The following is a 14,041-nucleotide window of genomic DNA, read 5'->3' as shown; positions in this document are numbered from 1 at the left end:
CCTCCTGGGTTCAGGCAATTCTCCTGCCTCAGCCTCCTGAGTAGCTGGGATTACAGGCACACACCACCATGCCCAGCTAATTTTTTGTATTTTTAGTAGAGACGGGGTTTCACCATGTTGACCAGGATGGTCTCGATCTCTTGACCTCGTGATCCACCCGCCTCGGCCTCCCAAAGTGCTGGGATTACAGGCTTGAGCCACCACGCCCAGCCAACCTGAACTATTATATGAACTTGCTTCCTCATGCTGACATGTATCAATTAAAGTAGCAAAATGAATTTTTGCAAACTGATTTTTAATAGCTTGAGTGAGCTAGTGTTGACACACCCATACACAATTCACCCGTTTAGAGTATATCATTCAATGGTTTTGGTTTATTCACTGAATTGTGCAACCAGGACCACAATCTATTTTAACGTGTTTCATCACTGCCCCCTGCAAAGCCTTGCACCCATTAGCAATCACTCCCTAATCCCCCTATGTTCTTTAGCCCTTTATAACCATTTAGTGACTTTCTGTCTCTATAGATTTGCTTATTCTGGACATTTCAGATAACTGGAATCATGTGATACATGACCTTTTGTGTCTAGCTTCTTAATGTTTTCCAAGTTCATCCATGTTTTGGCACAGATCAGTACTTCATTCCTTTCTATTGCCAAATAGTGTTCCAATTATATGGATATATATACTTTGTATATCCAACCATCTAGGCTGTAGCTTAATGGACATCTAGGCTGTAGCTAATTAGATTCCCTTTTCTTCACATCGCTCATCATCCTTTCAGATTTAACCTCTTTAATTAAGAGGAAAAGATACTTACAGATACATATACTTATCCAATTTGGTTGCAAAATGCCTTGGCATCTGTCCACATCCATAATAGTTGCGATCACTTTCTGGTATGTGATCCACATCATGAAAAATTAAACAGTCCCAATCCAAGTCCTTCATTGCTTCTTGAAAGCCAACGTTGAAAAGCATGGCTCGATTAAAGGGCTGGGTACCAACCTAAAAGAAACAGAGCTTTATTTTTAAAATAATCTTGAAGCAAAATCTTTACTGCCTTTGCTGTGCCTAAAGAAGAGTTGATTAGAACCAACTGGAAAAGATCACTGGGCTAGTATAACCAGGTCCAGCACCACACATCAGCTCACTCACAGTATAGCCCACAAGTCACTGGACCTCTGGTGGTGCGGGAGCTCACACCTATAATCCCAACACTTTGGGAGGCTGAGGCGGGTGGATCAGCAGTTTGAGGCTAGTCTGGCTAACATGGTGAAACCCCATCTCTACTGAAAATACAAAAACATTAGCTGGGCGTGGTGGCAGATGCCTGTAATCCCAGCTATCGGCGAGGCTGAGGCAGAAGAATTGCTTAAACCCAGGAGGCCGAGGCTGCAGTGAGCCAAGATCACGCCACTGCACTCCAGCCTGGGCAACAGAGAGAAAAAAAAAAAAGAAAAAGAAAAAGTCACTGGACCCTGGACCCCATTTTCCTTAAAAATATAAATGGTAGCAAACCCAAGCTTCTCTCTCTCAAGGCTACTGAAGATAGAAATTCAATCTCCTAACAGCCTTTAGAAGAGTACCCCACTCCACAAAGGTAAGACAGAATATTACCATTTCTGCTTTTTACTGCTTGCCAATCATTCTCTTCAGCATATCAACCAATCTGTAGCTGTTCATAAACCAAATCTACTACAAAGAGTTGTTTTTGGTTTTGTCTTGTTTTATTTTTAAAATCTAAGACAACAGTCACTGAGCATGCCAGGGACTCAAGCCTATAGGGACAAATAATTCAGGCTCATGAAGAGACTAGTTCAAATCAGTTAACAGCCTAACTAGTGTAAATGCTACATTGACTCACCCTTGCCAGTATCAAAATACCCAACTTAGGACAGGCAGATAGACGGTTAACATTTCCCAGATGCCCAGCCTTGCTGAGCAGTGGTGCTCAGCCCTTTATCCTCATTCCAGTATAAGGCAAGCTCCAGGCTGACCACTTAGAGCAAAAGACTCAAAAGTGTGCCCACAGGGAGAGGTGAGCATGCAACAGGCCCTCAGGTTGACAATCAGTGTATTCAGGAAAATCTGTCAATCTTTCGTTTATCTATGGATACAGTGCTGCTAGTTCAAGGATCACATACTTCACAATGCCTACAGAAGCCAAGTCAGTAATGTAAGCATGTAAACTAGGCCACCCAAGAGAAAACCAGAGTAGGACAGTTGTGTTCTATCTAAAGCCAAATAAAAAATATGCAGGACCAGATAAAAAAAAGATTTACAGACTAAATTTTCCACCTGCATCTTCTTCAGTTTATGACCTCTATAACTGCTTCAGTACATATATATATATATATATATGTATATATTTTTTTTTTTAATTTTTATTTATTTATTTTTTTGAGACGGAGTCTCACTCTGTTGCCAGGCTGGAGTGCAAAGGTGCAATCTCGGCTCACTACAACCTCTGCCTCCCAGGTTCAAGCGATTCTCCTGCCTCAGCCTCCCGAGTAGCTGGGAGTACAGGTGTGCACCACCATACCCAACTAATCTTTGCATTTTTAGTAGAAACAGGGTTTCACCTTGTCGGCCAGGATGGTCTTGATCTCTTGATCTTGTGTTCAGCCTGCTGTGGCCTCCCAAAGTGCTGGGATTATAGGCGTGAGCCACCGTACTCAGCCCACTACCAATATTTTTAAGATTAAAACAAAACCAAACCCTGAGGCTCAGAGAAGTCTGCAAATGTCCCTGGCCACTTGGTTAATTAATTAACAGCAGACCGAGGACAGGCACTACAGTCTCTTGCCTCCAAGGCCACATCCTCTGTGCTGGATCTTGCTGCAGCTCTTCATCTTAAGGGGAACTTCCTGGGTGTGGGGCCTGCAGGCACCAGCAAAACCACCATACAAGAGGCCTTTGTTCATGTGCAAACAAAACTCTCTCCTGGATTCAAGTGTGCCCAGTACTGGGCAATAAACATCTCAAACCAGGAGCACAGAATTGTCCTCTGCTCCCCTTCCCACCTCAGGCAACTTAATCCTAAGATTTCAGTTTTGCTGGCTCTTCACACCAACAGTGGAAAAGCTGCAGCATCCTAAACTGCTGTCTCAGAAGAGAAAGAGGAAAGGAAAAGAAAGGACCACTCACTTGTTCAACCACATAAAATGCAAACTGCAGGCGCTGGCGCTGAAGCATGGGAATCAGGTGTCTGAACAGGACTGGGAGGTGCTCGTGGCGGTTCCGAAAGGGGATAAGGATCGCCACCTGGAGTGCATCACAGCAAAAGCAGCACAGTTAGGACTCTCAACTTTCACTCCTTAACAGGACCACCCTGCAGAATTGGTGACCAACCCATAGGAGTTCTTGGAGGCTGGCTATCTTGTCCTCAGCTTCCTCTAAACAAAGACCTATGTTGGCAAGTCAGCCCTTAGACCTAGATGAATGTTATTCTTACATATACCATATTTTATAGTACATAGTAGGCCTGCAATTCATTCTAGGCCATAACTCATAGGAAAAAACACATTCTACCCTGTGACAAAAATACATCTATAAACTTAAAACAAGCTTCACAAAACGTGAAAAAGGAAAAGTATTTTTCCTTACAACGTGCAATGTACAAATGCTGGTTATTAAATTGTTTTTATATCCCCGCAATGGGTTGGATACTGATCTGTTCCAGATACGCCTTGATCACTGCTGCATCACCAGCATGTAACTGGCTGGCAGAGAATAAGCATTTTAATAGATATCTGTTGAAAGAATGGACTTAAGCCGGGGTCACAGCTTCTATGGTCAGGCAGAAAAAAAACGAAATCTCAGTGTCAAGCCAGATAACTTTGCTTTTTAATCCAGTAATCTGGTAGTAACCAATGGAGAACGGGCACGAAGCACTGACTCTGTGCAGATGACTTCTGCAAATGGGTGGGTAGAGACCACCAACGCCCTCATCCCCTTGTTAATACTCCTGGCAGGAAGACCTAAGGGTCCTGCTTGGTCATCAGAGTAACGTAAATTTCTGTGTCTACAAAAGAGTCCTTGTGGGAACCCATTCCTCCAAAATGTTTCTACACAACGCAAAGACTTTGCATGAGGGGTAGGAGGTAGGATAAAAATGACAAAACGTCATGGTTAGCTAATTCCACAGTGATTCAGACCAAAGGCAACACCCAGGTGGGCTTCTCAGCATTTTGGGTCTGACTTCACACCCTACCTTCCACCGAGGCATGCAATCAGAAGGCTTCCAGTGACCTCCGAGCTTGATGGTTGGGTCTTTGGAGAAGAGTTCATGGATGTAATCCATTCCAATTTCACTCATGTTTACGTCTATTGGGCCCTCTGAACAGAGAGAGGAAAAAGGGATTAAGAAGTCAGAAAATGGTAAGTTTTCCTCTGCCTGAGGTTTTAGTCTCTGGAGAAATGCAATGCTTTTTCAGCAGAATGTGTTTTTAGCAGGGATGGAAGACTTTTCCTCTACTTTCCATCTCACTGCATTTTAGTTCCTCACTATTATCAAGGTAAAGAGGCAAATCAAGGAATTAAGGCTTTAGAGTTCTGCTTCTGTCAGGGGCAAGAAATGAAGACTTTTAGCTGAGCTTTTTTCTTTTTTCAACAGAGTCTGACTCTGTCGCCCAGGCTGAAGTACAGTGGTGCGACCTCAGCTCACTGCAACCTCCACCTCTGGGTGCAGGCAATTTTCCTGCCTCAGCCTCCTGAGTAGCTGGGATTACAGGCACACGCCACCTCGCCCAATTAATTTTTGTATTTTTAGTAGAGATGGGGTTTCACCTTGTTGGCCAGGCTGGTCTCGAACTCCTGACCTCAAGGGATCCACCCACCTTGGCCATCCAAAGTGCTGGGATTACAGGCATAAGCCACCGCACTCGGCCTTCTCTTTTTTTTTTCCAGTTTATTAATATGTTTTAATAAATAGAGACGGAGTCTCACTATGTTGCCCGGGTTGGTCTCAAACTCCTGGGCTCCAGCGATTCTCCCAACTCGGCCTCCCAAACTCCTGGGATTATAGGCCTGAGCCCCTGCACCTGGCTGCAGCTGAGCTTTTCTGAGAAGGAGAAATGCAGCTGAGCTTAGAGTCATGTCAGTTTGCTCCTGAAGCAAGTACAGACACACTACCTCTCTCAATCCATTCACCAGTGGCTCAGGACCCTGACTGATTATGTCCAAACTCAGAATGCTGGTCATCGCTGACTTAAGTCAGGAAGTGGTACAATAACAATCTATAAATGCTACTGAAACAATGAACTGTGATAACATTAATTTTAGGTCTGTCAAAGCCTATTTCTGATACACAAATCTTAGCCTTCCCAAACTAAGCTTATATCTAGATGCAGACAAACGCAGGTTTTAAAGGGAAAACCTACATATGTGTGGTGAGACATGCAAATTAAACAGTAAGACTTCCAGCACAACTTATACACTCATAATTAATTATTCATATATGGATGAGAATATGTTCAAATACCATGCAAGACTATTTCTAACACTTTCTCTATTTTCACTATGTTTGAGCATAAAAGTCAACTTTGTAAGATTTTCCTTTTCTTGATCTCATTTCTTTAAAAAAGTTTTAAAAAAAGAAATGGGGAACTATCTAAGCAGCCTAAAAACATAGGAAAGGTAAAAGAGTTTACTGTCCTTATTTTAGCTTACACGAGATTCAAAAACAGAACAAAAGATCTAAGAATTTTTTAAACCAGCACTTTGTTAAGAAAATAACTTCCAAGCAAGGCATGGTGGCTCATGCCTGTAGTCCCAGCTACTCAGGAGGCTGAGCAGGAGGATTGCTTGAGCCCTGAAGTTCAAGACCATCCTGGGCAACACAGTGAGACCTCCATCTCTAAGATCAAGCACTATAGTCAGCAGGAGATTTATACTAAAAAGACAAAAGCTGATTGCCTATACAGTCATGTGCACTGACATTTTCACCAGTGATAGATGGTATATATGGTGGTCGCATGAGATTACAATGGAGTTGAAAAATTCCTATTGCCTAGTGATGACATAGCTGCCATAACACTGTTGTGTTACTCAAGTGTTTCTGGTGATGCTAGTATAAACAAATCTACAGCACTGCCAATCATATAAAAGTATAACACAAGGCTGGCAGCGGTGGCTCACACCTGTAATCCCAGCACTTTGGGAGGCTGAGGCAGGCGAATCACTTGAGGCCAGGTGTTCGAGACCAGCCTGGCCAACATAATGAAACCCCAACTCTACTAAAAATATAAAAATTAGCTAGGCATTGTGGCGGGGGCCTGTAATCCCAGCTACTCCGGAGGCTGAAGCAGTAGAATCACTTGAACCCAAGTGACAGAGGTTGCAGTGAGCTGAGACCACGCCACTGAACTCTAGCCTGGGTAACAAGAGCGAAATTCTGTGTCCCCCCCAAAAAAAGGTATGCACATACAGTTATTAGAGTACATCATACTCAATAATGATAATAAACTATGTTACTGGTTTATATATTTATTTTATATTTTTAAATCATTATTTTACCCTTTGAGACACAGTCATGCTCTGTTGCCCAGGCTGGAGTGTAGTGGCATAATCATGGCACACTGCAGCCTGTTGTCTAGGCCTAGGTGGAAGGATTGTTTGAGGCCAGGAGTTCAAGACCAGCCTGGGCAACACAGTAACACCCTGTCTCTTAAAAAATAATTTAAAAATTGGCCAGGCATGTCAACACGCACTTGTGGTCCTCGCTACTGAAGAGGCTGAGGCGGGAGGATTACTTGAGCCCAGCAGTTTGAGGCTGCAGTTTTTTAAAACTTTTTATAAACTTCTTAAAAGTTAACAAGTTTATAAAGTCAAAAGGTATAATTGTAAGGTTAATCTTCATTAAAGAAAGAAAAGTATCTTCTGAATCAATTTAGTGTAGCCTAAGTGTTCAAGTCTACAGTAGTGCCAAGTCATGTCCCAGGCCTTCACATTCACATTCACTTCGCATCCACTCACGCACTGACTCACCAAAGCAACATCCATTCCTGTAAGCTCCATTCACGGTAAGTGCCCTACACAGCTGTACCATTTTTTATCTTTTATACCTTATTTTTTACTGTACCTTTTCTATGTTTAGATACACAAATACTTACCATTGAGCTACAACTGCCATATAGTACCATGCTGCACAAATCTGTAGCCTAGAGCAACGGGCCACACCATACAGCCTAGGAGTGAAGTAGGCTACATCACCTAGATTTGTGGAAGTATACTCTAGGAGGTTCCCACAACAATCAAATCACCTAATGATGCACTTCTCAGAAAGTCCCCTGATTATGAAGCTATGAATGACTGTATTAATACTTTCTCTAGGAAGTTCAAACAGAGCCCAAGTTACAAAGGACAAGCAAGTGCAAAAGAAAGAGTGAAAAGGCAGAAAATGGAACCCAAGAACACAGGCAACCTTGCAGCAGGCTTTGAGGAGCCAGGAGCACAAATGACTTGCACAGACTCTGTTTCCAATGGCAGGGAGGTATTTATATTCTCTGTATAGGTAGACAAAGAGATCAAGAGTGCATTCCCCTTTATTCATTTTAAAAGCAGAGGAAGATGGGCTGGAGCTGTACTCACTCATAGAAGGGAGCCTTTCAGGGCAGGTATGGTTTGCAAAGTAGGTGAAGTCTTCAGGAAGAAATGTTGTAGTTTGAAGGAAGGTTTCACTGTGGTTTAAGTCAAGAGGATAATCTAGGGAGGTAAAGGAAAAAAGGCAACTCAGACTGGTATGTGTAACCAACCATGCAATTATTAGATGCCTACCAAACTAGTCGTCTTCTTAGCTGTCATCTTGGTGGAAAGAGACAGGACTCTGGGCTACCGCTTTGATGCAGCCGAAAATGTGAACTCATCAATAAAAATGGTAACCAAATGACACATTTTAACCTGTGCTCCTATTCCTGTTGATTTTACAGGTTTACATGCACTCAGTTTACAGTCAACTGTAATTAAACATCATTTTAAAAATAGCAATCTCCCTCCTCTCATTTCTTATTTCTCTTTTTTTTTTTTTTTTTTAAAGACAGGGTTTCGCCATGTTGGACAGGCTGGTTTTGACTCCTGACCTCAAGTGATCCACCTGCCTTGGCCTCCCAAAGTGTGGGGATTATAGGCGTGAGCCACCACGCCCGACCTCATTTCTTATTTTCTAAAGGAACCATGTGACCTTCTTTTGGCCAAGAATTTTAGCATTTATAGCAGTATTCACCTCTGTCAGCCCGTACGACTGGTCATGATGCTTCTGTTTTCAGTCTTAATCTACTGGCCTCCCACTATGGGAGGTGAAGACGTTATTTCCTTCCTCCTGCCACCATTGCCACATGACCCCTTTCCATTCCCCAGTCTCCCAACAGTCACATATCATAGCTGTGGTTAGGACAATCTTCAGTCTTTGTATTACGATGCTGCTGTAAGTACTAGTCATAGCTGAGATATGTGGAAAGTTATGCATCCTGTTTCTGTTTGCTCAGTTTTATATGCAATGATTCTAATTCAACACCACACCTTTCACCAAGACATTTCCTCCTAATACACGCATTAGGTATTTTCTCAACTTCATCCACCCAGAGGAGGTGTGGCAGCTTCTGGCTTTCTTCCATGCCAAATGTGCAGAAGCCACCTCCCTTGCACCCGGCCACCAGAGCCCTGAAGACTGCCATCACCTATCCAAGACAGTACTAAATCTCACTGTCCCTAAGTTCTCACTTTTCCCTTCTTCTTGCTTGGGTAGCACATCATCCAAGTAGCATCCTAAGAAGGGGCAATGAGGCAGTTCGGGCGGCAGGAGGAGTGGCAGCAGCCAGGCAGCCCAGCTTTGCAAAGGCTTTCCGTGCGCTGCGGCCCACAGGCACCCAGCACGCGCCTCCCGGCCGCCAGGATGCCCAAAAGGAAGGTCAGCTCCGCTGAAGGGGCTGCCAAGGAAGAGCCCAAGAGGAGATCCGCGCAGTTGTCAGCGAAACCTCCTGCAAAAGTGGAAGCGAAGCCGAAAAAGGCAGCAGCAAAGGATAAATCTTCAGACAAAAAACTGCAAACAAAAGGGAAAAGGGGAGCAAAGGGAAAACAGGCTGAAGTGGCTAACCAAGAAACCAAAGATTTACCTGCAGAAAATGGGGAAAAGAAAACTGAGAGTCTAGCCTCTGATGAAGCAGGAGAGAAAGAAGCCAAGTCTGATTAATACCATATACCATGTCTCTCAGTGGTCCCTGTCTCCCTTCTTGTACAATCCAGAGGAATATTTTTATCAACTATTTTGTAAATGCAAGTTTTTCGTAGCTCTAGAAACACTTTTTAGCAGGAGGGAATCCCACCTCATCTCATTTTTTTAAGTGTAAATGCTTTTTTTTAAGAGGTGAAATCATTTGCTGGTTGTTTATTTTTTGGTACAACCAGAAAACAGTGTGGAATATTGAATTATGGGAGACTTTGTCTCGGGTGTCAGCTTAACATTCCATAGATGGGGGGTTCGTTTTTATATCCTATAATACAAAGCATATTAAATGGCAATATGGAGTCAGTCCTGCATTTAATGTCTTGAATATTTTAAATTACTTCCATTCCCATGTTGCTTTTTAGTAGAATTGTTTCCTAAAGAAAACCACCCTGATCCTGGCTCTGTCAGAACTGTGTGCACTCTGTAACATCTTTAGTGTGGTAGTCCTGTTTTCCTAATAACTTTGTTACTGTGCCGTGAAAGAGCAAACATTTGAATAAGTAGTGTACATGCTATTCAGCTATGAATTGCTGGGACGTATGTTACAGCTTATCAACATGTGAAGATACAGGTACTTGATAGTCTCTTAAGGAAAATCTGCTTCCAAATTTTAAGCTGGAAAGTCACTGGAATAACTTTAGAAAAGAATTACGATACACGGCTTTTTAGATTTTTGTTATATATGTTAAGAATTGTGTACAAATTGAAATGTCTGTACTGATCCTCAACCAATAAAATCTCAATTATGAAATTAAAAAAAAAAGAAGGGGGAATGAGTATGACTTTGAAACCTTACATATCTGGATATAGTTTTTGCTCTTCTTCGCTTGATTCATAGTTCTTGGGTTTATAGAGTTCGAAGCTAGCAATTCTGCACAACTGTAAAGATGCTATCCCACTGCCTTCTAGATTGCACTGTGGCTATTAAGTCTGAAGCCATTCAATTTCTGATCTTTGTAAACAACCAATAATTTCATGCTAGAAATGCGAAGGACTTTCTCTTTGGTCAGGAAATGTCACGTTGGTGTGCCTTGCTGGGAGTCTGCTTTCGCCTGCGGTGCTGGCCATTCAGTGGGCCTTTAGTTTGCTAATTCGTGTCTTTCTGTTCTGGAATATTTGGGGGCGGTTGGGGGGGATATTGTCTCAGTGATGATTCCTCCCTTCTGTACTCTGTGCTGTCTTTCTGGAGAATACAGAACAGGAATTGGATATGAGACCTCCTGGTAATGTAACTACCTCATATTTTCCATCTACTTTTCCATCTTGCCATTTATCTGCTCTATGTTCCGTATTTCCTCAACTTTACTCAATCCTTCCTTTAATCATCATCTCTGCTATCATATTTTTAATTTTGAAGAGCTCTTGTTTTCTGAATATTTCTTACAATATTCTTGTTTTATGTTTGCAATCATTTTTCTCCTCTTTTATTGAACTCTCCAGTGTCAACATCGCTGGGTCTTTCCTCGTGGTCTGATCAGATTCCCCAGATAAATCCACTCAAATCTCCTGAGAGAATGGTAGAGTCCTGACTATAAACATCTGGAAACCAAGAAGGAAGAGAAAGAAGCTGGGGCATATGTAATCCCCATCTTTTGAGACACTGTGGTCCTGCCAGGTATCCTCAGGTTGAGGAGCTCTGTTTTGCCGTCTCTGGGGTTATTAAGCCTCCAGCTCTTGCCAGGATGGGGAGATGGGTGTGGGTACCTGACTGCTTTCTAATAGCTTTCAAACTCTCTTTATATTAGTTGTCACTTTTGTTCCCACTTCCAATATTGCTAGTTCCTGAGCTTCTGGGGGATTCTGGGGTGGATGCTGGTTTTCCCGTTGCTGCTTTGAGCAGTCAGTCTTCTTGGGTTTGTTAAGTCCTTTATCAGTGGTTCTTCTGCTTTCTACCTAGCAAGATTTTTTTGCTGTGGTCTCCTTTCCTGTTCTCATCCTCAAGAGTTTATGCCATTAGAAAAACATAAACGTATGCCCCTTTAGAGTCCTGTTGGTGGATATGAAGAGTGTGAAGGCAGACGTCTTTCCTTAGGGGACTGTAGTTGTAGGGCAGGAAGAGGGCTTTCCAGCTTTAGTTTTTACAGATGAACGACTGGAACAACATACACAGAACTCGGACCAGGAGCCCTGGCTAATGCATGACACAGCTCCAACTACACTCTGGATTAGAGATCTTTCCAGTATTCTGTACTGTTTGTTTTTTTTTTCTTCCCACAGAATATTAAATCCTTTTGGATTCATGCTGATTCCATGAAAACTAAAACATCCTGTTCAAATTCACTTTGTACCCTAGGATTCTAGAATCTTCAACTAAGATATTTTTTAAAAAGCACTAGGAGCAGGTTTCCAAGAATCAAATGGCTAACACATTGAATCCTTTTTATATGCACACGGCTGCCTACTCTGAGCTGCCTACTCTGCAAGTACTCTGGGAACAAAATTCAATGAGAGACAACTTGAGAATTTTAAGTGTCTTAACAAGTGAAGGAACAGAATGCTTTCTGTCCTTTTTAGTAGTAGCTTTCCTGAAAAACACTAAGCCTACATTTATAGAGAATAGTAGAGGCTAATTTATATAGACATAAACCAGGCTGGGTGTGGTAGCTCATGCCTATAATCCCAGCACTTTGGGAGGCTGAGGCAGGAGGATCGCCTGAGACCAGGAGGCCAAGACCAGCCTGGGAAACATGTTGGGAACCTGTCTCTACAAATAATTTAAAAAATTAGCCGGGTGTGGTAGTGCATGCCTGTGGTCCCAGCTACTTGGGAGGCTGAGGCAGGAAGATCACCTGAGCCTGGGAGGTCGAGGCTGCAGTGGGCCATGATCACACCACTGCACTCTAGCCTGGGTGACAGAGTAAGATCCTATCTTAAAAAAGCAAACCAAACAACAACAACAACAAAAAACAAAAAACAAAAACCCATGAACCAAGACAGAACCTTAAAGGTAATATTTTAAACGGAAATTCTTTGAGCTCAGCTCATACATGCAAACCTGGCCTGGGTTGAACCTTCTTCTGAAGGTAGTAACTACTTCAAAAATCTATGTGAAGAATCCCTCATCCTAATTAGTACTCTGGATGAATCTAATCCATGAAATTATTCTCCTTAAGAAAAAAATGAAAAGACCTCACAAGTACTAGAAAATGTGCCTGTGCTTGTGATACGCCCATGTGTGGCAGGGGACGTATGGCTGGAAACAGTGGCACAGTCAATATATTCAATAGAAGGCAATGAAATTCCCAAAGGTATCACACTAAGTCTTTTCATAAATAAATCAACAAAAACGAAGATAATCAGCATTCTGGTCAATGACTGACCCAAGCCCTAGAGCTAGAACCTAACCAGGAAACTAGAATTTAAAAAACATGAGACAAGAGACAAAGTATCTCTAACTCTAATGATTCTACTATTTGGAGTTTGGAGAATCACTTAAACTAGGGAGGCGGAGGTTGCAGTGAGCCAAGATTGTGCCATTGCACTCCAGCCTGGGCAACAACAGCAAAACTACATCTCAATAAATAAATAAATACATACAACTAAATAAAAATTTAAATGAATTCTACTTGGGAAGCCAAGACAGGCAGATCACTTGAGGTTAGGAGTTCAAGACCAGCCTGGCCAATATGGTGAAACCCTGTCTCTACCAAAAAAACACGAAGAAGCCAGGTGTTGTGGCGGGTGCCTGTAATCCCAGCTACTCAGGAGGCTAGGACAGGAGAACCGCTTGAACCCAGGAGGCGGAGGTTGCAATGAGCCAAGATTGCACCACTGCACTCCAGCCTGGGCAACAGGAACAAAATTCTGTCTCAAATAAATAAATAAACAAATCAGTCTACTTTTCAGTAGCAACAGAAGCCTTTTTAAAATAAAAGAGAGAAAATTAATTGCTCATGACCTGGTAAAACTATGTGCAATTATGGTGAGGAGTCCCTGTTTTTCTCCACTGCTAGGTGTCCAGTAATGGTGGGGTTATACCGCATCCCCCTCAGAGTTCCAAACGTAACTTCTTACTCTTCTAAAGTATGTAACTACTGAATTAGGAAAATGCTGAGAGAAAAACAAGCCTGTTGAATTTCTATGGCCATTGTTTTACTTTTTAATTTAAATCTAATTCATTTCAAACCCAGACATGTTCTTGAAGGGCAAAGAAGACAGCTGCTTTTACATTTAGAAAATGGGAAAACAAGCCGGGCATAGTGGTTCACACCTAATCTCCGCATTTTGGGAGGCTGAAGTGAGTGGATCACTGAGGTCAGGAGTCCAAGACCAGCCTGCCCAACACTGTGAAATCCCACTTCTACTAAAAGTACAAAAATTAGCCAGGCGTGGTGGCACTCACCTGTAGTCCCAGCTACTCGGGAGGCTGAGGCAGGAGAATCGCTTGAACCCAGGAGGTGGGGGTTGAAGTGAGCCGAGATCACGCCACTGCTCCAGCCTGGGCAACAGAGTGAGACTTTGCCTCAAATAAGAAAATGGGAAAACAGGCCAGCTCACACCTATAATCCCAGCACTTTGGGAGGGCCAAGGTGGGTGGACATCTGAAGTCAGGAGTTCAAGATCAGCTAGACCAACATGGTGAAACCCCATCTCTCCTAAAAATACAAAAATTAGCTGGGCGTGGTGGTGAGTGCCTGTAATCCTAGCTACTCAGGAGACTGAGGTAGGGGAATCGCTTGAACCTGGGAGGCAGAGGTTGCAGCAAGCCAAGATCATGCCACTGCGTTCCAGCCTGGGCGACAGAGCAAGACTCTGTCTCCACAGAAAAAGAGAGAGAGAGAAAGAGAGAAAGAGAGAGAGAGAGAGAGAGAGAGA

At 42.8% G+C, this 14,041-nt stretch overlaps 1 protein-coding gene and 1 pseudogene across 5 annotated transcripts in view; one reads left to right on the top strand and one right to left on the bottom strand.

Moving 5' to 3' along the window:
- B4GALT5 (beta-1,4-galactosyltransferase 5) overlaps positions 1-14,041 on the bottom strand; it is an 88,708-nt gene that overhangs the window by 6,989 nt on the left and 67,678 nt on the right. For all 5 annotated transcript variants that reach the window (XR_004262080.1, XM_032256025.1, XM_032256027.1 and 2 more), the window contains exons 3-6: positions 7,594-7,707; positions 4,217-4,341; positions 3,151-3,267; positions 821-1,008 (exon numbers count right to left, since the gene is read on the bottom strand). Coding sequence is in view for 4 of the 5 variants with exons in the window: in XM_032256025.1 (XP_032111916.1) it covers positions 821-1,008; positions 3,151-3,267; positions 4,217-4,341; positions 7,594-7,707 (544 nt within the window). In the remaining variant the exon portion in view is untranslated. The remainder of the gene's footprint in view (positions 1-820; positions 1,009-3,150; positions 3,268-4,216; positions 4,342-7,593; positions 7,708-14,041) is intronic.
- Positions 8,802-9,307, top strand: LOC116535194 (annotated as a pseudogene).

Source organism: Sapajus apella, unplaced genomic scaffold, assembly GCF_009761245.1.
Source record: "Sapajus apella isolate SASKATOON/1434 unplaced genomic scaffold, GSC_monkey_1.0 scaffold92, whole genome shotgun sequence".
NCBI lineage: Eukaryota > Metazoa > Chordata > Mammalia > Primates > Cebidae > Sapajus > Sapajus apella.
This window is presented reverse-complemented; position numbering and strand designations above follow the sequence as displayed.